This window comes from Oratosquilla oratoria, chromosome 11, assembly GCF_046742065.1.
Source record: "Oratosquilla oratoria isolate Oo_2021 chromosome 11, ASM4674206v1, whole genome shotgun sequence".
Taxonomy (NCBI): domain Eukaryota; kingdom Metazoa; phylum Arthropoda; class Malacostraca; order Stomatopoda; family Squillidae; genus Oratosquilla; species Oratosquilla oratoria.
Window position 1 is genome coordinate 45,580,095 of NC_134787.1, and position 25,588 is coordinate 45,605,682.

Genomic DNA, 25,588 nt, shown 5'->3' on the forward strand with positions numbered 1-25,588 from the left:
GTGGAATTTTCAACTGGAGCCAAATGTGGAAAATAAATTCAAATACTAAGAAGTATAAGATGTTGGAAAATAGCAAAAATACAGTAAAACCATCAATGATTTATCAATGGGAAGTGATAAAATTATGAAAGTGAAGGAGAAGGACCTTGGTACATTGATCATAATTAATTTATCACTTATTAAACACATGATCAAGATTTATGGCAAGGCATAATTTGCTCATGAATATAAGAAAAGCTTTTCACTGCATGGACAGAAAAAAAAAGAAGGAAAAAAAAATCAGAGAACCTGATTTTGTTGTCCATCTACGAGAAAGTAAAAAAATATGTTAGGGCCTGAAAAATAATGAGAATACTCAAACATCTACAGCAAACAATGTGAACTGCAACACATCCATAACACATAGAGACCCAGATCATAAAACAAGCACTTGAAGACTGACCCTAAGGGTTCATACTCCACATGACTTCCCTTGACATTAGTCCAACAGAGAAATCCCTCCCCCATCAAGCAAGAACTACACTGGCACAATTGCATCCAGGCCATTACCCAGCACTGAAACAGTACTAACACAGAATAGACCAGAGAACAGACTCAATTTGCCCCAGATGTGATCACCATACAGATACACAAAATATCTCATCCTCACTACCTCACTCTCACCCTATCCAGGCATTAACACATTAACTCTTTCTTGAGTGACTTGTGTGCCAAACCAATGTCTATTGCTGGTTACCTGAATGCTGTGGGTCTTGTACAAGAAAGACATAGAGCAATGGATTGACTAATTGATTTCATTATCTCTCCATCCATGTGGTGAAATACCTTTTTCATAGCCATCAACAGATTATACATCTCCCAAATAATCTTGTTGATATGCTTTCACTTACCAATCTTTGTAACAGCTTCATTTTTATCAAGTATGTCATTGGCAGAAGAATTTACTGGAACATATTTCTAGTAATTTGCATTTTTGTATTGAGATTTTTTTTCATACAGCTCCATTCAAATTACATTTACCTAGCTGAGTGTCATGAGACTGAGAACATTTTCCATATTCTCTCATTTTGTTTCCAATATTTATTTCAAGTGTTTTGAACCCTTTAGACACTGTGTGTAGATCATGCAATCAATGATTATGTGGTCAACCATGCTGGCATACACCAACAATTGAGTACATATGACATACTCAATTTTCTTGTGATTATAGTTTTGTTGTGAGTTTGTGGGTTTACACCACCACCTCATTGAAACAAGAGTGGATTTTGGGTACTCTGATCACTGGCTTGTATGTGTGCTGTATATGCTAAAAGAGTATAGCTGTATCATGATAAGGGGAGTGGTAAAATACTACTTACAAAAAAGGACAGCAATGAAGGGACTCTCCTCCATCAGGCGTAATAACATTCTAACATTTACATCTTCAATCTCTCCATACAGCTCACGGTTATCATCATCAGTGAGCCATTCCAGGACACTACCCTCGTTCTGCATATCGCCTATCCAAAGCAAAATAAAAATCAAATAGGCAAACTTAAACTCCATACACTTTACCAGCCCAGGTTTCCAGGCCTGAGTCTAAGGGATGGTAAATCGGCAGCAAAGTCCCCTTGCAAGCTTCAATAGGATTTGAGGAATGGCTGTGTGGTATTTAATCACGTGCTGGGATAGTTGTTTTAAATGTTAATAGAATGGATAAGGGTTCAAAGGTTACTTAAAAAAAAGGAATAAAAAATGTTATTAATTGGAAATATGATGAGTAGGGGAGCGGAAGTACAGCCTCAGGGATCAGCTCTGAGGTTCACCTTACCTTTCAATGACCTAGTCACCAGTGAAAGAATAAAAATGTTAACTTTAAAGTGAGATGAAACTGAAATAACCTAAAGCTGGAAACCAATGAATAAGATAATAAGAGCAAATAAAACATAAATGGCTGCTAAAATTTGGGGTAGTGCAATGTCTTTGTTGGATGGTACTCACAAAATAACACAGCCAGGTATGTTGATTCAGACAGTAGTTGGTCCAACATTGCCGTATTAATGTTTTCGATTTCATCTACCAATTCCCGATTCTCCTCGTCACTCAACCATTCGTAAATATAATTCCCACTCTTTATCTCACCTGAATGAGAAAATGGAAAAGGGTTGTCAGGGGCAACATGCAGCTTGATTTCTAACCCTACACCAGATAGTGCCTTTTGTCGGTAGAAAGCTGGCTAAGTTAAAGGGGGGAACCAAGAACAGAAGAATGCATTTGGCAACCTTGTCTTCCTCTCCCGCCATCAGTGCTGGTCATACCATGCAAAACAACATAATCAGTATAAAAAATTCCAATGGCTTCAAGCATAAATCTGTAGTATGCAAGGAAACGCCCACGGACTGCTTTAGAGAGAAAAGAATAACTCAAAGAAAACAGAGGCAGGGTTGGTGGTGGGGTGTTGGTACAGGTTCAGTTTAGGAAAACAAAAAATGGGCAGACAGCCTTACTCAGAAATATAGCTGCTACAAATGGATTATAGTCAAGAATACGGTCGAACATAGCCATGTTAACCTCTTCAATGGCACCCAGCAATTCCCTGTTGTCATCATCTATCAGCCATTCATAGACACTTGACTCGATGCGAAGGTCACCTGTATCAGAAGTAAATCAGATGAGATGTATTGCCTCCAAAGATCTTAAATATATGAACTGGAATCAGAAGGTAGAATATAATGAAGATCTATTTCAAGAAGATTATCAGCAAAAAATACATTAAGGAGAGAATGTACACAACAAATTCTGTTTATAAAATCTTAAGGATAAACAGCATTTTTTGTAAGCATAATTCATGTACTTATGTACTATTCCACAAACTAACACATATATCTTAAAACACATATGTACATATGAGTATATAAATATATGTATATATACATATATATAATATATACATACATATACATATATTTATATATATATATATATATATATATATATATATATATGTATATATATATATATATATATATATATATATATATATATATATATATATATATATATATATATATATATATATATATATATATATATATATATATACATACATGGAAGGATTGACAATTATTGAAATGAAATTACTATGAAAATTTGAAGCTACAGTATGGAGTTGTATTCAGAATCATACCTTTCCCCTTGTGCCAGTAGAGATGGCCTGAGGGGTACAAATGTCTGGTTCTACATAACTACTTTAGGCTGAAAACTTCATTGCCCTATTGTTTCCACATGTGCATGTGTGCATATATATATATATATATATATATATATATATATATATATATATATATATATATATATATATATATATATATATATATATATATATATATATATGCTGTATATATATATGCTGTATATATATATATACTATATATATATATATATATATATGCTGTACATATACATATATATGCTATATATATATATATATATATATATATATATATATATATATATATATATATTATATATATATATATATATATATATATATATAGTGGGTCAGGGATTGGAGATGGTTAAAGAAAATGGGGAAAAGTGGGAGATAAGTCAGTTGTTTGCTGATGACACTGTGCTTGTAGCAGGATCAGAAGAGGGATTCAAGAAGGTAGTGAGAGAGTTCGGGAATGTGTGCAAAAGAAGGAAGCTGAAGATAAATGTGGGTAAATGTAAGGTGATGAGATGTACAAGGGGAGAGATTAGCAGCAGACTAGAAGTCAGTATTAAGGGAGAGAGACAGGAGGAAGTGGATAGTTTTAGATAGCTTCAATACAATGCACAATCTTTTTATCTTCAGAGATGACGTTTCTCACTAGTTCTCTGATTGTTGCCAATTTTTCAGAACTTTCTGGTTCCATCTTCTGTGCGATCTGGTATGCAGGGTCTGTGGTGATCTTATTTATACTTCAAGCTGGGATCACTAGGTTCTTTGCAGGAAATGGTCTGATCTATTGCCTTATTATTAGTTGTACATCCAAATTAGATGTATAGGGACCACTGACATGTACCTACCTGATTGTGGTGGTCCTGTAAAAGAAGACAATGGAATTGCACACATTTAAAACCCATCCACCCTTCAACTCCATCTGAAGTTGGCAATCAGCAACTGTTCTCCTCCTGCTACTTTCAGCTGGTCCCATACTAATATAATACAGACAACAGTTTAAAGTGTCTCCCCAGAGAGATTTGTGGAAGGTCCTGAGAACCGTCACCAGCTGTTGTGGAGCTGTGGTTTTCCAGTGAGTGAAATACAAAACAACAGTTATCAAATTAATGCACATAGGTATATGCACACACACACACACACATATTTACGTTGGATACACGGCAAAGATTGGAACTCCGGAAAAGAAGTGCAATTTTCGTGGATCTCAATGAGGGAGTACCTTGTTGTATTAGTAGGGAAGGGGGAAAGCTCGTGGTGATGTTTTGAGAGTAGTACAAAATAAAAGGGTAAGAATTAGAAAAGGAAATAAAGGAAGTGCACAGAATGGGAATGTAGTGGGAAATCGACCCCCTAAAGATCAAAATTAAGATCACAAAGGGCAGTGGAAGAGATATTGACAAAAACAGGAAATTTAATAAATACTGAGCACTATAAAGATGTATGGATAAAAAGAGATATGAACCTTGAGGAGAGAGAAGACATTAAGTTAAAAAAAAAAAAAAAGTTCTATTGGAGAATGTTAGACACGAGATTGAGAAAATTGCATCTTCAAGAAAAAAAAATTAAAGAAATAAAGAATGAGATGAAGAATGCAGAAAATTAAAAATGGCTTATACTAATATAAATATATTAATTTCAGGATTAAATGAGCTTAATGATTACTTGTCTGAAGGAAAGCCAGTCGTAATACCAACTGTAGAGACAAAATTAAGGGGTCCACTATCTCCTAACACTATTGGAAATGGATTATATAATCACTGGCTTAGAAATAGAAAGGAAAAACAGGGTGGAGTCATGTTCTTGGCTAAGAAAATTTTAAATGTGACAAAGGTTACAAATGGAGGGAACATTGTGGAAATGATCACGATAAGAGTTGAAGATAATGACATGAAAAAAGAGAGTGCTTGTGGTGATTTATGTGCCCTTGAAAAAGGGTTCTTGGAGAAAGAGATTACTCTAAATTGTTAGAAGATGCAAGGATTTCATTAAATGGGGTGCTGAAAGATGGAGGAAATGTGGTACTTGTGGGAGATTTTAAGTACAAAGAAATCTGTTGGGAGGAGATGACAGTGAAAGGTGGAGAGGAATTGTTGGAAAATGTATTACTTGACATGACTATGGAATATACAATGAAGAACCATTGAGACTTGATTTATTCTTTACATCAGAACCTGAAACTGTGGATGAAGTTGAATACAGGACACCAATTGGGAAGAGTGACCACATATTACTTAAGCTAGAACTAAAGGAGGAAATATATATGGAGAAATGAGAAATACAGAAAAGAGAGACTAGTCTATTAGTAAAATGGACTTTATGAAACTTAAGACATTTTTTTCAAGAAATGAGTTGGGAAAAATTCTACAATGAAGAGACGTGAGTGGAAGAAAAATGGAAGTTTCTGATGGAAATCTATAATTAATATATAATAATCTATAATGAATATGTAATAATCTATAATATTTAATAATCTATAAACTATAATAAATATATATAATAAATATAATAAAATAATAAATAATAAATCTTTAATAAATATTACCAAGATAAAAACATGAAATGGAATATATTAAGTGCTGGTTTAATAGAAGTTGTAGCAAGGAAAAAAATAAAGCTTGGAAAAGATGTAAAAAAGAAAAAAATCCTAGACAGTGGCAAATATATATCAATAAAAGGAATGAATATATAAAAATACAAAGGAAAAAATTATGAAAAAGACATAATAGAAAAATATAAGGATCAACCAAAGATATTCTATAGATATGTGAATGGCAAATTGAAAAACAAGCAAAAAATAGAGAAACTATGCCAAGGGAACATGAAATACACAGAAGATATAGAAATGGCTGAGGTCATGAGTAAATATTTCAAGTCAGTTTTCACAAGAGAAAAAATATGGCACTGGGATGAAGGGCAAGAAGTGAGATCCTTCCCTATGGGCGAAATAATAGCAACACGAGCTGAAATAATGGACTAAATAACAAGCCTTGATGTCAAGAAATTGCATGGCCCAGATGGAATTGCAAACTGAATACTAAAGGAGTGCAAAGAAGAACTGGTAGGCAAAATATATGATATGATAAGATGATTGCTTAAGGAAAAATAACAGAAGACTGGAAAATGGCCACCATCACACCAATATATAAAGGAGGAAACAAAGAAGACTTTCCCAATGAAAGAAATAATTGTGAAACAGAAAGAAATAAGGAACCAAATAATGAACCTTGATGTCAGAAAATCACATGGTCTGGACGGAATTGCAAACTGGGTACTAAAAGAATGTATAGATGAACTAACAGACAAAATATATAAGATAATAGATTGTTCACTCAAAGAAGGAAAGGTACTACAAGATTGGAAAAATACCAATATCGTGCCAATATATTAAGGGGAGACAAGGAAGACCCAGCAAACTATAGACCGGTCTCCCTTACAAGTACAATAGCTAAAAATTGTGAAAAAGTCATCAAAAGTAGATGGACTAAACATCTGGAAGAAAACAATATACTGAATCCGAAACAATTTGGTTTTAGACAGGGAAGATCATGTGCCACAAACTTGATTTGTTTTTATTCAAGGTTAATAGATATAATGCATGAAAGGGGTGGATGGGTGGACTGTGCTTTCCTGGACTTACAAAAGGCATTTAATAAAGTACTGCACAAAGAACTATTGAGAAAACTTGAAAGAGGAGGTATACACGGAAAATTACTGAAATGGATGGAAGATTTCTTGCATGGGAGAAAAATGAGAGTAGTGTTCAGAGATAAACTCTACTTGGGAAGAAATGATAAGTGGAGTCCCACAGGGTTCAGTATTGGCTCTGATAATGTTTGCTATATATGTAAATGACATGGATGAAGGTGTAGAATGTTACATGAACTTCTTTGCAGACGATGCAAAACTACTAAAGAAAGTAAGTACAGAAAAAAACTGTGAATCACTACAGAGAGACCTGGACAAAGTCTGGGAATGGAGTCAAAAGTGGTAAGTGGACTTCAACATTAAGAAATGTACTATAATGGGATTTGGAAAAAAAAGAATATCAGGATAATATAAGATTGGTGCAAAGGAAGTAAAAAAAGTTAGTTCTGAAAAGGACATAGGAGTAATTATCACCAAAGACATGTCCTCAGACAAGCATATAAACAAAATAGAGAAACCTACAATTTACTAAGATCAATAAAAGTGGCTTTTAATTACTTGGATGAGGTAATGGTAAAAAAATATGAGTCACACTTATAAGACCAAGATTGGAGTATGCTGCAACACAATGGACACCCAATACAAAAAAGAATATAAGGAAAATAGAAAGAATCCAAAAAGCAATGACAAGGATAGCCCCAATACTTTCAAAACTGACATATGAGCAAAGATTGTCTAAACTGGAACTACCAACCCTGGAACAAAGAAGAGAAAGAGGTGATCTATTGGCCATTTACAGAATCATGAAAGGCATGATTAGGCATTTAAGGGAGTTGGTAAATGTGAAGGAGGATAGGGAGGGAAAGATAGCTGCAGTGGGAAATGCTAAGAAAATGAGTGATGAGTGAGGAAAATGGAGGAGAAATAAGGAAGGATGAAGTGAAGGCAGATGATGAAAGCAGGTAAGGCACCTGGTCTGGATGGATGCCATGCAGAATGTCTGTAAAAAAGGAGGTACAGTGATGGTGGATTGGATGGTGAGGTTATTTAATGTTTGCTGGAGAGAGGGTAGAGTGCCGGAGGACTGGAGGAGTGCCTGTATAGTTCCACTTTACAAGGGAAAAGGGGACAAGTGTGAATGTAGTAGTTTCAGAGGGCTTAGCTTGTTAAGTGTAGTTGGGAAGGATTAGGAGAGGAAGAGAGGGAGTAATTGGTGAGGAACAGTGTGGATTTAGGACGGGTAGAGGTTGTGTAGATCAGATTTTTGTGGTAAGACAGATATGTAAGAAAGCTATAGGAAAGGGGAAGGATGTTTTTTGGGCTTTTATGGATCTGGAAAAGGCTTATGACAGGGTAGACAGAAAGGCACTGTGGGAGGTTTTGCGGATATACGGGATAGGAGGAAAGCTTCTAGGAGCTGTCAAGAGTTTTTATGAGAGTAGTAGAGCTTGTGTCAGGATTAGAAATGGAGAGAGTGAGTGGTTTGAGGTAAAGGTGGGACTTCGTCAAGGATGCGTTGTCGCCCTGGCTGTTCAACTTATACATGGATGGGGTAGTGCGAGAGGTAAATGCAAGGGTAGTGGGTCAGGGATTGGAGATAGTTGAAGAAAATGGAGAAAAGTGGGAGGTGAGCCAGCTGTTGTTTGCTGACGACACTGCGCTTGTGACAGGTTTGGAGGAGGGATTGAGGAAGTTGGTGACAGAGTTTGGGAGAGTGTGTGATAGAAGAAAGCTGAAGATAAATGTGGGTAAAAGTAAGGTGATGAGATGTACAAGGGGTAAAAGTGGCAGTAGACTGGAAGTGTGCATTAAGGGAGAGCGACTGGAGGAAGTGGACAGTTTTAGATACTTGGGTGCAAATGTGGCAGGAAAAGGAGGAGTGAAGGTAGAATGTAGATTGAGAGAAGCGAGTAAATGCCTTGGTGGATTAAAAAGTGTAATGAGGAATAGACATTTGGGAATGGATGCTAAGAGGAGACTGTATGAAGGAGTGATTGTGCCAACAGCACTATATGGAGCAGAAACATGGAACATAAGAGAAGAAGAGAGGAGTTTGAATGTGTTTGAGATGAGGTGTCTGAGAAGTATGATGGGGTTACTAGGCTAGATAGAGTGAGAAATGAGGAGGTGAGGAGGAGAACAGGTGGAAAGGGAGTTGGGAGATAGGGTTGATGAAAGAGTATTAGGATGGTTTGGACACATGGAAAGAATGAGTGAAGAAAGACTAGTAAAAGAGGTATGGAAAGCAGATGTGGAGGGAGTGAACATGAGGGGACATCCTAGGATGAGGTGGATGGATGGGGTGAAGGGGGCTTTGGGGAAGAGGGGAATGTCTGTTGAGGAAGGATGGGAGAGGACAGAAGACAGGGGTGAATGGAGAATGGTTGTATATGGATGATGTGATGTTGTGATGCATGAGTTGGAATGGGCAGGGGGATGGGGGGTGAGGTAGTATGTGTGAGCAAAATTTGACACAGCATGAAGGGATTTCTCCCCATCTTCTCCTTTTATGCATGGGGCGACAGAGAGGTGGGGTCGCCGATTTAATGAAGCGGCCTTGCTGTGGATGTGCTGTGTCTTGCGACACTGCTTCTGACCCAGGGCAGTGGACAAGGTGCAGGGATGACCCGTCACCCAGGAGGTGCTAAGATAAGAGGGAGGGTGGAGGGGTGTGGAGTGTATTCATGGATGGAATGGGTGGGAATGATTTTATGCCTTTTCCTTTTTGGCTACCTCCCTTGTAAGGGGGAAAAGCCTTGGTATATGTATGTATGAAAGGCATAGAAGCCCTTGACAGGGAAGACTTATTAAAGTGGGATAAAAGAAAAACAAGGGGACTTGAAAAGAAACTCAAAAAGGATAGTTATAGAAGAGGTCTGAAAAAAAAAAGTTTTCCACACAGAGTGGTGGATGTCCATAAGAAATTGGATGAAACAACAGTGTGTGTGAAAACCATACAAGAATTTAATACAAAATTAGATGTTGCAAGATACAAAAACATGTCACTACGAGCATAGCTCCCCTTTCCGTACAATACAACTAGGTAAATTCATTCAAACTTTTCCTCTCTTAAATTCCAAGTCTCTGCCCTTTACAATGCTGTCAGCACAACCATCCCTTCATACAATCTCTTTGGAACCATTCCCAGATGCCTATTTCTCATAACACTTTTTAATACCCCAAGGCATTTGCTTGGTTTTCTCAATCTACAATTTACCTCTACCTCCACTTTTCCCTTTCCTGCCACATCTGACCCCAAATACCTAAAGCTATCCACCTCCTCCAGCCTCTCTCCTTTAAGACTTACTTTCAACTCACTGCCATCTTCTACCCTTGTAAATCTCATCACCTTGCTTTTACCCACATTTACCTTCAACTATCTCCTATCACATACCTTTCCAAACTCTGTCACTAACTCCCTTAATCCCCCTTTGACCCTGCCACAAGCAGTGTTGTCAGCAAACAGCAACTGGCTTACCTCCCATATTTCTCCATTTTCTTTAACCATTTCCAGTCCCCTGTCCATTACCCTCGCCTTTACCTACTGCACCACTCTATCCATGTATTCATTGAATAGTCATGGTGATATGACACATCCCTGATGGAATCTTACCTTTACCTCAGACCACTCACTCTCTTCATTTCCTATTCTAACACAGGTTCTAGTATTCTCGTAAAAACTCTTGACTGCTCTAAATAGGTTTACCCCAATCCCATATAGTTTTAGAACCTCTCATAGTGCCTCCCTGTCTACCCTGTCTTAAGCCTTTTTGAAATCCATAAAGGCCCCAAAAAAACATCCTTACCTTTTCCTAAAGCTTTCTCGTATATCTGCCTTACCACAAAATCCTGATCCACGGAACCCTTACCTTTCCTAAATACACATTGCTTCTCACCAATTACTACCTCTGTTCCTCTCCTAAGCCTCTCAAATAAAACCCTCCCATAAGCCCTTCCAGCCACATTCAAGAAACTGACTTCTCTGAAACTCCTACAGTCATATTTGTCTCCTTTTCCTTTGTAAAACAGCACTATACAGGCACTTCTCTAGTCCTCTGACACTCTACCTTTCCTTAGACACACATTAAACAACTTCACTAGCCAGTTCACTATTATTGTACCTCCCTTCTTTAGACACTCCACATGACACCCATCTAACCCAGGTGCCTTGCCCACTCTCACAATTTTCAGAGCTACTTGCACTTTACCTTTTCTTATTTCTGTTCCCTTTTCCTCTGCCATCACCTTTATTTTCTTAGTGCCTCCCACTGCTACCACCAATCCTTCCCTATTCTCCTCTACATCCAACAGCTCTCTAAAATACTCTGCCCATCTTCCCCTTACTACCTCTTCTGTGAATATCTGTCCATCTGGACCTTTTACCTTTTCTTCTCTTCTTGACCCTTTCCTTTCTTAATTTCCTTCCAATTTTTTTTTTTTATTGCTTTCAAATTTTTCTGCCATACTCCTCTCCACTTTACATCTGCTCTCTTTTTTACACCCTTTATATTTTGTTTTGAAGATAAATAAATAAATCAATTAAATCAATCAATCAGCCAGTCAATCAAGCAATCAAACAAGCAATAAATAGATAAATAAGTAAATAGACAAATGGTAATAACTGGAGTATTAGGAGCTTCAGTTTTCCTTGTAAATCTTCTAGCTCTCCTTGTAAATCTTCCAGTTCTCCCAGAGTAATGACCTTCTATCTAAATCTACTTAGGGATGAATTTTTACCTAATTGATATACATACCTTCAAATATTAGGGGATTTCCATTCCTGAAATATATCAGGGCTGGAAGAGTTTTGATACCATAACGCTTGGCCAGCTGTGCATCCTGGATTTTGACCATGTGGATTCCATAAACATCACACTCATCATCTATGTTTTCAAGCTCCTGAAGAACAGTATCACATGCTCTGCAGTTGGGCTTGTCTGAAATTTATATAGAGAGGAAGCAATAGAATGATTTCAGATTTTTTCATGTGTATTAATATTTAGTTGCAGTTCAAATGAAGAAATGTACATAGCATATGGTAGCATTACTACTACATCTATAGGTTCTGTACTGTAAGAACTATGATAATTCAATGTAATGGAGAGGTGAAGAAAATATAAAAAAAATACATATGTATTTCAAAGTCTGCAGTATTAAGAATAAGTTTTAGGAAGCCCAAGCATGTATAAAATGTGAAGTTCTTGATATGGTAGAAATTACTTAAGCTTTGACTAGTCAATACCTTGAAAATTCTCACCATGGTGTAATGTTTTCGAATAGTAACAGCAATATTCTTAGTTATATTGAGAATGTTGCAGTTGTATATATATAGTGTGCATTAATTGATATCAGAAGTAGTTCAAACAACTAGTTGTGTAATTCTCACAATATTCAGTATGAGAGATTTATGAAATTGCATGGCGTTCTAATCTAGTTTGTGAAAAAAGACTGTAAAAGCAAAAGATAGTAGTATGAGGTAAACAATATAAATTTGCTATTTGTCTGTCCCCTGCAAATGTCAATGAAAATAAAACCATAGAAAATTTTATGAAATTTATTTAGCCTTTTGTACCATGAAATGGCTACTTATTTCTAAATGTTATACTTACAAAAGAATACTGCAAGATACTGTGTGTCTTCTAGCATGACTTCAAGCATATTCCTGTTAATGGTTTCAATACGGTCCTCTGTTTTCTGCAGCACTAACCATTGTAACACATCCTCCTCTGCTAGTAGGTCACCTGATAGATCAAATATACAAATAGAAAGAATGATATATAGATTTGGAATGGATGCCACAGTTGGCTAAATGAAAATGTTATAGATATGAGCTTAGAGAAAATTAATAGATTGAGGGGTAATTTGTTATTTTTGAAGGTACTGGTATAAGAAATACTCTGTATGTAGTGGTCCTGAAAGTTGAGCAGCAGAGATCATCTCCCTGTTGGTCACCTTCAGAACCCATCAACATCCTCAACTCTATCTGGAGATATAGCTCTGAGGGGCTGACATTCACTCTGGACTGGGCCTAAGATCTCTCTATCAGCTTTTTATTTCCTCCAACACTTCACAAGGAGTGCTGACAACGGGTGACTTCTCCCTTCCTACTACTACTATAAGCCAGTGACAGAAATAGTCCCACACTAATACAGCACAGACAGCAGTTTATTGTTTCTTTCCAGAGATCTATGAGAAGGACTAATGTAGGGCTTGGAGTTTCCAGCCAGTGAAACTTGAAGCAACAAGTATTATCATTTCTAGATTCCATTTTGGTTAACAAGAGAATAAACAGGAGACTGTTTAATCTGCATGAGTCTGTACTGATGGATGTAGGGAGAGGGTTTTCAGACCATGCAGTGGTAGGAACAAAACTAAGAAGACAAGAGGATAGATATTCAGTGATCCTGTATTATACATAAGTTTTACTTAAAGTCATAGATGAAAGATGAAACTTGTTTATTAATATAAACAAAAACCTGAAGCAACAAGAGGATGGATACTCAGTAATCCTGTAATTTACATAAGTTTTTCTAAAACTAATAGATGAAAGATGAAACTTGTCTATTGATATGAACATAAACCTGAAGCAAAGTTAATAATATAGGAGCCATATAGATTGTGAGAAGGTAAATAATGACATCAAATACAAAAGCAACAAGAAATAATACATACCTTCATATACTGTTGGTACAGATCGCTCAAAGTATAGCAGTGCAGGGAAATGAGTTACACCATATCGTTCTGCTACTTTAACATCCTGTGTTTTGACAAATTTTACCCCAATTCGGTCAGTATCATCATCTATGTTCTCCAGTTCTTCAAGTACTTTTATGCAATCAACACACATCTCGGGATCTTCTAAATCTGTAAAATCAGTTGAATATTACCTACCAAACCAGTAAACTATCTTGATTGGAGAAGGGTGGGTTTATATTCAAGCAGCCATGGTTTAAACTTCCCCTGTAGCTGTGCTACAACATTGCCTATGTATTGTCTACATAATATGAATGAAACACTACAGAAGGTAATGATAGAGAAAGTGAAATTGCTAAATTAATTGATGGGTGTCTGCAAGTAGTAGCCCTGAGGGACAGACATCAAGGAGAATAATCAATGCTTGGCTTAAAAAAGTTTATCAACACTTTCATCTCCACCTGAAGGTACCTCAAGGGACTGGCACTTGGTCTCTGGGCTAGACCTAAATTTCTCTTTATGAACTTCAACTAATTTTCTGTGCCTTTTCACACACAAAAAACTAACAACCACTGGAAGCTCCTTTTTTGCTAGCTGCTGTGGAGCTGTGAGTTTCCAGTAATTAAAACTCAATGTAGCAAATATCATTATTAGCTGTAACTCATGCATACATGACCAATATATCTTTCATTATGTATACACCTGATCTCCATTATGCAAGTCTTTCATCAGCAAGTTTTCAATGATATGATTGAAATACATTAATTAATGAGCTAACATTCTGGAGTTAAGAATATATGGATACTGATAAAACACATTCAATATCAGTTACATCATACTGATTCTGTGAATACACATATGCAAGGTTGCATTCTACCTTGTGTATGAATTTAGTGTCTGTTAGTCTATGAAATGGCCTTGCTGTGGATGTGCTGTGTCTTGCTGCATTACTTCTGACCCAGGGCAATGGGTGGGATACAGGGATGACCTGTCATCCACGAGGAGCCAAGAAAAGAGGGAAGGAGTAGTGGTGAATGGGAGTGGAATGTGTGGGGATGAAATGGGTGGGAGTGAGTTTATGCCTTTTGACTTTGGCTACCTCCCTGGTCAGGGGGAAAAAGCTCTTGGTATATGTATGTAGTCTATGTGTGTGCTTCTGTGTATATATGTTTTGTGTGTACCTTGATGCTGTTAGGAAGGCTTGAGTATCTTAATGACTAAAAGAGCAAAGCCAAGAGATGAGATGAAAATCTACCTATGTTCACCTATATGAAACTGGTCTTGTATGAAAGATGAGATGGAAATCACCTTGTATATACTAACAGTCACAGGACCTACTACTGACTAGCCCCAGATCAGGGAAAATCATAGATATTGGTGATGCCATCATAATGACAGCTTAGAACACTGGGCAACTACTGAGAATAATGTGGCACAAAAATGCATCTTACTAGATGTTGTTTGGCAAGGAGGTGAGATTATACTGCCACAACCTCCCAATTAATAATGAACAGTACACCCAATAGTGTCATGGTCATTCCTATTGGATAATTTTCACTAGAGTCCAACTGTATTGCCTCATGTTGTTATGGACAGTGTGCTACCAATTTTGGTTACAGTGGTAGTAAGGGAAACTGGTCTTTAATTTGTTGGGTCTTCCTTGTTTCCTCCTTTATATACTGATACAATATTGGCCTTTTTCCAGTCCTTTGGTATTTTTCCTTCTTTGAGTGTATCGGGATGAATGACACCACAGCTACTGGAGTTTTGATGAAGGTTGTAGACACTATCTTCGATCATGTCACACTTCCAAGGCCAACGTCTCCTTCACCCTGAAAGCAGTTGCTACCCCTCCTGCAACCCCCATCCTTTCATGGGCCACAGTGAAAAATGCCACAGCTGCTGGCACCAAAGATATGAAGAAAGAATGTGAAGAAATACAGTTTTCCATATAGATGTATAAATATGTGGAATAGCTTTGAAGGTGATATAGCCCAAGCTCAAACAATATATGAGTTAAAATCTAAATATGATAATTGGAAATCAAAGATATAGATTAAGTTGGAACCGTGCATGAATATGAGTCTAGGTATGTTAGAAAATAGAAAATAGTAGACAGGACCCAATGAGCATTGCTCCTTTCCTGTATACTACAATTCCAAGAAAAGTTGTACATACTCCTCCCCTGTGCTCATAATGTGGAGACTATCTAAGTACCCCCACCAGAGATGACATGCCCCCCTTCCCCCAACTTCACAGCTTGGGCTCAAGACCCACTTCCCCAACAATGGAGACAATGAAAGTGGACAATGAGCCTCCACTAAGACTCGCCTCCAAGGCCAACATGTCTTCAGATGACAGCTACCAGCTAGTGATGTCATTGACAAGCAGCAGTGAGAGGAGGACAGAGGTGGAATGGCTGCACCCTCCCCCAGGGACATTGATGTAGCCCTCTTATAGGACTGTCCACACCACTAGCCAGTCTGAGTTACTGGGTATCGGGTATACCATACACTTCAGGATGGAAGGTCACTTGGCCTTACCATCCTTGTCCAGGCCACCATTCCAAGTGAGCCTGTGCACACGGTACCTTGTGGTGAACAGGTAGAGGCCTTGGTTGTCAGAATCACTTGTGTTGGTGGCAACCTCCTCCTCCACAACATATATCCTCTTTGTGCAGGTGAGCTGGCACCTGGTGAGATATTCTCTATTCTCCCAAGCTGGCCATGAGCCACATTAATTGCCAGGTATATCCTAACAATGCTGCATGAAGAGATACCTGAGGTCACCCTACTAAATTCTAGGGAGTCCACTCACATTATGGAAGAGCGATTGGACCTCACTCTACTATCTATGAGCATGGTTCAATGTGCCCACTGGATGGTGAGCCATGACTCCACTAATTGCTGGAAGTAAAGATGAATTGATGGACCATTTATTCCTCTACAAGAGGCATCACATACAGTTGGGCTACAGGTAAATTTCAATAAGAATTAATGTGTATGAACAGAGAGGAGAGGAAAGTGGAGAAGTCTTTTTTTTTTAAGACAATATGATAGAAGAGGTTGAGATTTTCAGATATATATAGGAGCAGCAGTAATGAATAAAAAGGAGATGGAGACAAATAAATACAAGAATTGCCTTTGCTGATACATGTTATTTTAGTCTTGTGTCATTATCTAAAAAATATATATATATATATGCCAAGAAATACAAAACTAAGAATGTGAGATATAGAGTTTAACAAGAGATGATCAGTGGAGTGCCGCAAGGATCTGTTTTGGCACCAATAATGTTTGCTATTTATGGGAATGACATGGACGAGGATGTGAAATGTTACATGAGCTTCTTTGCAGATGATGCCAAACTGTTAAGGAAAGTAGAAACTGATAAGGACTGTGAAGCACTGCAGGAAGACCTGAATAAGGTATGGAACTGGAGTCAGAAATGGGAAGTGGACTTTAATACTAAGAAGTGTAGCATAATGGAGTTTGGAAAAAGCAAAAACAGAATATCATGAAAATATACAATTGGAACCAAGGAGGTAAAGAAGGCAGGATCCGAAAAAGATTTGGGGGTAATTATCACGAACGACTTGTCCTATGATGAACAGATGAACAAAATTGTCGGGGAGACTTACAACTTGCTATGATCAATAAAAGTGGCATTTGCATACTTGGATGAAGACATGATAAAAAAAATATTGGTTACATTGATAAGGCCTAACTAGAGTATGTGGCGACATTGTGGTCACCCAGTACCAAAAAGAATATAAAGAAAATAGAAAGAATCCAGAGAGCAGCAACAAAAATGGCACCTGCACTTGCAAACTTGTCATATGAGGTGAGATTGGCTAAACTGGAGTTCCCGATGCTGGAGCAAAGAAGAGAGAGAGGTGACCTACTGACCATCTACAGAATCATGAAAGGCACAAAGATACTCAATAGAGAGGACTTACTATACTGGGACAAGAGAAACACTAGAGGACATGGAAAGAAAATAAAAAAACATAGCTACAGAAGAGAACTGAAGAAAAACAGTTTTCGACATAGAGTAGTGGACACTTGGAACAAACTGGATAATGAAATAGTATACGCAAAAACCATTCATGAGTTTAAAAGTAAACTAGACACTATGAGATACAAAGGTGGGACACCACGAGCATAGGTCCCCTTCCCGCAAAATACAACTAGGTAAATACAAACTCCTCATTTTTGAGAATACAATATTAAGACAATTTAATGGATCAGTTTTTGATGTGGATGAAGGCAGATAGCAAATATGGCACAATAATGAACTTAGAGAAATAAATAAACAAGAAAATATAACAGGGGTTATACATAAAACAAAGTTAAAATGGGCTGGCCATGTGGCGGGTATTGAAGACCATAGAATTCCAAAACAAGTGATGATGGGTATGATATGAGGAAGGAGACAGACCTAGATTGAGATAGATGGATGGTGTGGAGGTGGAACTGGACAGAAGGGGAATGAATAAATTAATCTGGATGGAGACAGCATAAGAGAAGAAGACATGAGGAGACTTGCTGTTGGTAGACCAGAATCAAGAAGTAGTTCAAGATACAATGGAATGAGTGAGCTTGGCTTTTATAGATCACAAAAAGGTCTTTGACTCAACAGAGCATATGCATTGTTTGTATATTGTAGTATTAGTTTCTTTGTTGTGTCCAAATGTTGTACCTGTAATTGATTTCAGTGTGTTAAGTGTAGGTGTACATTTAGTCTTCATGTTTGTGATGTGTTGTTTGAATGATATGGATGTATAGTATGTTAAGCCAAGAATCTTGAGTATTTACCTAGTTGTATTTACATAGTTGTATTATATGGGAAGGGAGCTATGCTTGTGGTGACCCGTCTTTGTATCATTCAGCATCAAGTTTTTTCTTCAAATCTTGAATAGTATTTGCACACACTGTTTCTTCATCTAAGTTATTCCATATATCCAGCACTTTGTGTGGGAAGCTATTCTTTTTCTGATCTCTTCTATAGTTATCCTTTTTGAGTTTCTTTTCATGACCTCTTGTTTCTCCATTGTCATTCCTGTACGGATGTGAGACATGGACACTGACAAAAGAAAGGGAGAAGAGACTGGAAATTTTTTAAAACAATATTCTGAGAAGAATCCTCGGTCCAGTATATGATGAAGAAGAAGGGAAATGGAGACGAAGACATAACAGGGAAATTAGAGATCAGACCCAGCGACCGTACATTCAGGATGAAATACGGGGAAGAAGAGCAAGGTGGGCTGGACACTGTGTATGAATGGAGGCAGACAGACTACCAAAGAAGGTGATGGAAGGAAGAGTAGAGGGCCGACAACCAGTAGGGAGACCCAGGTACAGATGGATGGATGGGGTAAAGAAGGACATGGAGAGGGTGGCACCAAGAGGGGACTGGAAAGAATTGGCAGAGGATAGAACCATCTGGAGAGGCATAGTGAAAGTGGTGAAGGGCCGTCCAGCCTGACAACCAACAGAATGAATGAATGCATTTTTTAGTAAATCTTTTCTGTCAAGGATTTCCATTCCTTTCATGATTCTAAATATAGTCAGCAGATCAGCTCTTTTTCTTCTCTGCTCTAGTGTTGGTAGTTCCAATTTCAATAATCTTTGTTCGTATGTTAATTTGGAAAGAGCTGGTGCCAACTTTGTTGTTGCCCTCTGTATTCTTTCTAGTTTCCTTATATTCTTTTTAGTACTGGGTGTCCATAGTGTCGCTGCATATTCCAGTTTTGGTCTAATAAATGTGACTAATATTTTTTTAATAATTTCTTCATCCAAGTAGTCAAATGTCACTTTCATTGACCTTAATAGGTTGTAGGTGTGTGTGTGTGGTATGAGTGTTGTTTATATAGAGGTGTGGTATATATTTGTGTTCTGTTGTCCAGTTGGTGAGAAGTGTGGCTGTAGATTTGGTCGGGGCTACTTTGAGTCTATTTGTGGTGAACCAGGTGTTGAAGATGTTTAAGTATGGTTGTAGTATTTCTGCAGCTATGTCTGTATTACAGTGGGTGCATGTAATTGTTATGTCTGTGTAGGAAGAAATTTGTATTTCTGAGGTGTCAGGTGTAGGTATATTGTGCATGTATAGATTAAAGAGTGTGGGGGATAGAACTGAGCCCTGTGGCACTTCATTCTTAATGTTTCTGGTGTGTGATGATTGTCCATTATATGAAACATTGGCATTTCTACCTGCCATATAATTGGCTAACCATCTCTTGATATTACTGTTCATGTTTGTGTTATATATTTTGTTTGTAAGGTTGTGACGGTGGATGGTATCGAAAGCTTTACTAATGTCTAACGTTATGTGTTCTGTGATGGGGCCATTCTGAATTGATGCTATCTAAAACTCTTTGTGTGATGTTTATCAAAAGAGTGTTTGTGGAGTGTAGTGGTCTAAAACTGTGTTGTGATTCAGCAAGGGAGGTATGTGGTGTGATGAGTTGTAATATGAGGCATTCTGTGACTTTGGAGGGGGTACAGAGAAGTGTGATTGGGCAGTGTGATGTTGGAACTGTTGGGCCTTTGTTGGATTTTGGGATGGTGATCATTTTCCCATCCTTCCAGATGTTGGGTATAGTGTTGTGCAAAAAGCTGTAGTTTATAATGTTGGTGTGTGTATGCCATGTGGTCCAGCATGTTTTAGGTGGATGTTACATGTTGTCAGGGCCATAGATGGATGAGTGCTTGAGGTTGTGGATTATGTTTCATCTGGCTGTCTATGAAGGATGTATAGTTTGGGTCTATTTGGAAGTCTTTCTTATACTGAATGGTGTGTTGGTCATTAGGATGAGTGGTGAGATGGCTTGTCTGTGCAAAATTATTCATGAGTATGTTTGTGTGTTTTCTCTTTGAGGGTAAATTAACTGTTGTGATTATTGCTGTGAAGAGTGTATTGTGTTACTGTTGGATAGTATAGTGCTGTTGAGTGTTTTGTACATTTTATTGGTGTTTGTTTTGTGATTATGTTGACAAAATTTGGCCAATTTTGTATTTTCTGTTTAAGGAGGAAGTGGGTAGCTTGGCTTAGTTGTTACTAATCTTAATCTTATACTTGAAACATCTCCAATGAGTGAAACATTGTACAATCAATAAAGACTTTGTCCTCAAATGGTATTCAATCTGCCAGCTATATAGTGAGGACAGTGAAGTCTTTAAATGCTTCACATACCTTGGGAATGTAGTGTATAACAGTGATGGGTCATATCAGGAAATCCTTCAAAGGAATGGCTTTACCCATGGTGTTATGGACTCAACTAGATTACATGTTGTTGTCAATATCTTTGCAGGAGAACTAACATCTGAATCTAGAAGTTGCTTGTGCTCACTATCATACAGCACAGCTGTGAGACATAAAGAATGAATACTGGCTTGAAGAGGTGTTTTTACAGATTTGGAACCATATGCCTTTGTAGAATCATAAGGTATCACTGGAAGGACTATGCATCAAACCAGAAACTGTTCTGAGAAAGTCAGTCTAGGCATGTTACCAGCATGATTTGTGAACATCACCTCTGACTATATGGGCATGTGGTACGTTTCCCTGATGTTCCCACCTACAAGGTTGTCTCCACAAGAGACCTCTTGATAGAGAAGACGAATGGAGACACCCATGGTATTCATGGTATGGACAAGTCAATCAAACCTGTTAAGAGTTGTTTGGAATGGGGAGGGTGGCTGCATGGGAGCTTGCTTAGAGTGCTGTGGGGGTTGGCAATTTTAAGTGAAGCAACACGCCACCCAGTGTATACTCTAAATTGATGATGATTTTAGACTCCCTTGTATATATACATACATAATGTATAACTTACTTTGTTTCAGTCAGAACTTATGCATATTACAAAAAATTCATCCAAGCATTTAACTCCTTGGTTTTCTGTTACCTACCTTTTTTTTGTGTAAAACTAGTAGGTACAACAATTCGACAAACTAACTACAATATTCATTTAGTCATAAATATAAACAAACAACAAACCACAGGGCTTATTCAACAAAAAATGTTGTTTACTATTAAATTGCAGTATTAAAAACCGTTCCTAAAATCAATATTAGGAAATATTCATATTGGAAAATTCAAAGCCAGTTCTTGAGGGTAGTGAGATAATCATTCAACAGCCAGGGAGTTACATGTAAAAGAATAAAAATCTCTGAATCTATTCCAGTAGAATAAAAGTATATTCAAAGTGTGTATAAAATTCACATAAAATTTTTACTACTTTTGAGTGAAATTGCTTGCTGAAAATATGACTAAAGATTTTATTTGTACTAAACCATGTGAATTGAAATAATGAGGGAAAGAATAAATAGGTTTAATCACTGAATACAATTCACCCTCCAGTTATGGATGAGTTGTTTAATAGGAACAATATTGAGTTTTCACTGGCTGTTTAAAACAAGTGATAGCAGACTGAATACAAAATATTCAGAGTAATTCAATGCAAAGGAGGAAAGGAAATTCAATACAATATAATGTACTGTACTTAGGTAATAAAGATAACAGTAGAAAAATACAGTGCAGGATTTGCTACAGAAGCTAAGTTAAAGTTTGACACCTCCAGGTGCCACTACTTCTCAGGAATATTAGTCATACTAAACTTTCAAATGATGACAGAACACTACTGGAAGGAAGGAAAATCAGGGAAAAGCTACCATAAAAGAATAATACAACTGTAATGAACAATAAATGTGGAATGTATCAATGATGACTGGAATTACAGGAAATTAGAAGGGGATCATTAAAAGCAGGAGATCAAAATACTGGAAAGAGAAAAGGAGGGGAGGGGGGGATTGAATAAGAAAAAAAAAAAGGACCTCCTTCATTTTTCTTCTTCTTCTTTGTGCTCAGCTTGGCCTCACAACCACATGTCGTTGAATCCCCTGGGGAGTATTGGAAACTGAATATCAATCGAAACCCCCTAGACTTATCATTTCTTTTATCCTTCCTTTACATACTAATTCATTCACCCAAGTCCACATGCACATTCAAACATGCACATATTTGCCCATACATATACACACATATACAGTACACACAAAAACAACCTGTATATTTACTCACCTGTAGTCACATATATTTGCACTCGTGTAAATTAAGCATAACACAATTTTCTACAAAATATATTTACTTATTTTTCATATTAATTATGATTTACTGCTATGTACTATCTACAATAATAACAACAACTGTTGCCGTGAGTTTCACTAACTGGAAACCCATAGCCCCAGAGTAGCTGGCAACAGTTCTCAAGCCCTCTTCTTTTCTCTTGTTTGTATTGTATTAATGTAGAACTATTTCTGATGAGTTAAACACCATATGAGGACGGAGCCTTTATTTGTCAATGTTTCACGTATTACAGCTTTTCCAATAAATGAAATTTTGTACAAATAAAGGCTCCATCCTTATATGTTGTTTAACTCGTCAGTCTTGTCGGCAACTGCTACTTTCATGAAAAAAGAGTGATCTCTGATGTCACTGGGATGTAACAGTAGGAGGAGGGATGTAATAGCAAGTTGTCAGCTCTCCTTATGTGAAAAAGTGGATGAAATGTAGTCAAAGTTGGATAAAAGTATATTTAAAAGTATATATAAGATATTCACTTGCTGAAAACATGACTAAATATTTAATTTGTACTAAACAACCATATACATTGAAACAGTGAGGGTAAGAATAAATAGGTTTATTCACTGAATATAATTCAACCTCTAATTATGGATGAGCTGTATAATAGGAACAACATTGATTTTTCACAGGTTGTTTAAAACAAGTAATAGACTGAATATGCAAAGTATTCGGAGTAATTTAATGCAAAGGAAAGAAGAAAATTTAATACAGTATAATGTCCTTAGGTGATAATACTAAAAAATATACTGTAGAGTGTGAACATGTGTGCACGTCATTCTCATGTTTTATTTATCTATTTATTTTCTTCATGGGTGAGCACTATTGATATGAAGCATACAAAGTGACAAGTATTGTCAAAATGGTTTTAGAGATTTGATTTGCAAACTATACTTAATATAGTAAATAAGTGAAATAAGCATAAGATAATAGAGAATAAGTGTTATGGGTATAGAACAGAAACTGTGGTCATGAAAATAAAGTACAGTGAAGTGTTTGTAGTGACTAGATACACATGGTGGTGAATAGCAGTCTAAGCAATGCAGACATGTATGGAGCATGTGGTTGCAAGTACTACATGACCCATGCCATCTGCTGTGATAACTGTACAAAGTGGATCCAGTACTACTGTAGCAAACTCCCCATATACTAGCTAAAGAATCTCTTTAAGTCTAACAGAAGAAAATTCAAGTGCAAAAAGTGCTCCACTCTTGCATATGACCAATATGAGAATCAATGGATAAGGGAGGCACAGGAGGCAATAGTGGACCAAAAAGCATTCATAAAACAGTCACTGAGCTATGAACCCAGAGCCACACAGTAGGATCAACAAGATCAACAGGAATATGTTCACTCAGAGTATGGGGAAGAAGTTTCCCAACTCGACTATGAAGAATGCTGAGCAGCTTACAGAAACAAGTCAATAAAACCAAAGAGTAAACTACTATCCAAAACCAGATCACCCAGTGGCCTTCACATCATGTAAAAAAAAAAGAAAAGAAAAGTAAATACTACAGAAAGCACTCCTGCAAACATGGCTTAAATGGTAAGAACTGTCCTTTTTTCATAACTGGGCACTTTCCTCAGTGCATTTCTTGGTGTGTTCCACTTTAGTTTGGCCATGGTTAGTGCTCCCAAAATATTAAAGCAATATAAGTGCCAGTATAGTATGTGGCCTACCTTTTGGATGTGGCCTACAAAAAATTTCTTTGGTATAGTATGTGGCCTACTGGACTTTTATTTCGGTATGAACCTGTCTCTTAAGCTTTAATTGTTTGGGATTGCTAACTGCGGCCAAACTAAAATGGAACGTACTGAGGAATGCACCTGGGAATGCGCCCAGCACTGTTTCTATTTCAAACCCTATTAAAAGTTGATAAAATTCAGCAGTAAGGACAACTGAGGATGTAAGCTAGGATCCAAATGCCCCAGCTACCACCCAAACCTCTACAGATACTCAATTTCAAGTTATCAATGCTTCAATGAAGACTGGAGATTCACACACATAAAGAAAACCCAAAAATTTCCTAATACAGTGATCCTAAAAAATGACCACACCCATAGTGAAATCCATCTCCCTCCCTCAAGATCAAAGATGCCAGCTAAACAGCAAGCTTGGACAGATGACATTCATGCTGCATACTCTCCATTATACCCCCAAAACAGAGGAGCTGCAAACAATCAGTATTTCTTAGGGCTGATTTAAACTTTGAAAAGAGAATTAATAGAGAACCTAGAAATGCAACTATTAGGAATCCAGAAACACATGTCAAGCCTAGTCACCCAAACAATAAACAACCAACTCAGAGGGACGAATCAGGTTACAATGTACCCTGAAGCATCTCCACACCACTGCATCCCTGCACACCACCATGAACAAGCAGAGACAAAGATAGTTTAGTGAAAAACTCTCTGTTTCTGAATGTACAAGGGTATACTAAATTACTCCATTTTCAGAACAGACTGGGTAAACTGAATGCATGGAGGAATAATGAATTACTTGTGGTCTGATGTAGCAGCAAGTGCTTCAAGAATCTGCTCCTTCTCAAACAGCTACTGTGAAATACTGGGTATAAAGATTGAATAGCACAACACCTTATTGTTCACTATGTACTGCCCCCCTCCAGGCAGCACTGAAGTTTCAGATCTGCAGTGGATAAGATGATAGACATCATTGATTCCTGCCATACATCACCAGAAATTATCTTAATGGGAGACTTCAACATACCACAAATAAACTGGGAAAACAGTACTGTCTTCAGGGCAACAGATCACAGACAAGCCAAAATGTTGCTAGATCTGGTAGAGGAATTTAGCCTTACCCAGCACATTCTTTTACCAACTAGAAAAGAAAACATACTAGACCTAGTTTTCATGAGAAACCATACCCTTATTCACAGCTGT

General features: G+C 37.3%; 1 protein-coding gene across 7 annotated transcripts in view; it reads right to left on the minus strand.

Annotated features, from left to right (window-relative positions):
• Window positions 1-25,588, minus strand: part of hlk (hulk) — a 267,521-nt gene that overhangs the window by 37,616 nt on the left and 204,317 nt on the right. For 3 of the 7 annotated variants that reach the window (XM_076192757.1, XM_076192759.1, XM_076192758.1), the window contains 6 exons: window positions 22,378-22,443; window positions 13,523-13,714; window positions 12,460-12,591; window positions 11,605-11,787; window positions 1,981-2,121; window positions 1,359-1,499 (listed from right to left, as the gene is read on the minus strand). In XM_076192757.1, the coding sequence (XP_076048872.1) occupies window positions 1,359-1,499; window positions 1,981-2,121; window positions 11,605-11,787; window positions 12,460-12,591; window positions 13,523-13,714; window positions 22,378-22,443 (855 nt within the window). Of the gene's footprint in view, window positions 1-1,358; window positions 1,500-1,980; window positions 2,122-2,486; window positions 2,631-11,604; window positions 11,788-12,459; window positions 12,592-13,522; window positions 13,715-22,377; window positions 22,444-25,588 lie in introns of all 7 variants that reach the window. The other 4 variants (XM_076192762.1, XM_076192761.1, XM_076192763.1 and 1 more) reach the window with 2 other exon arrangements.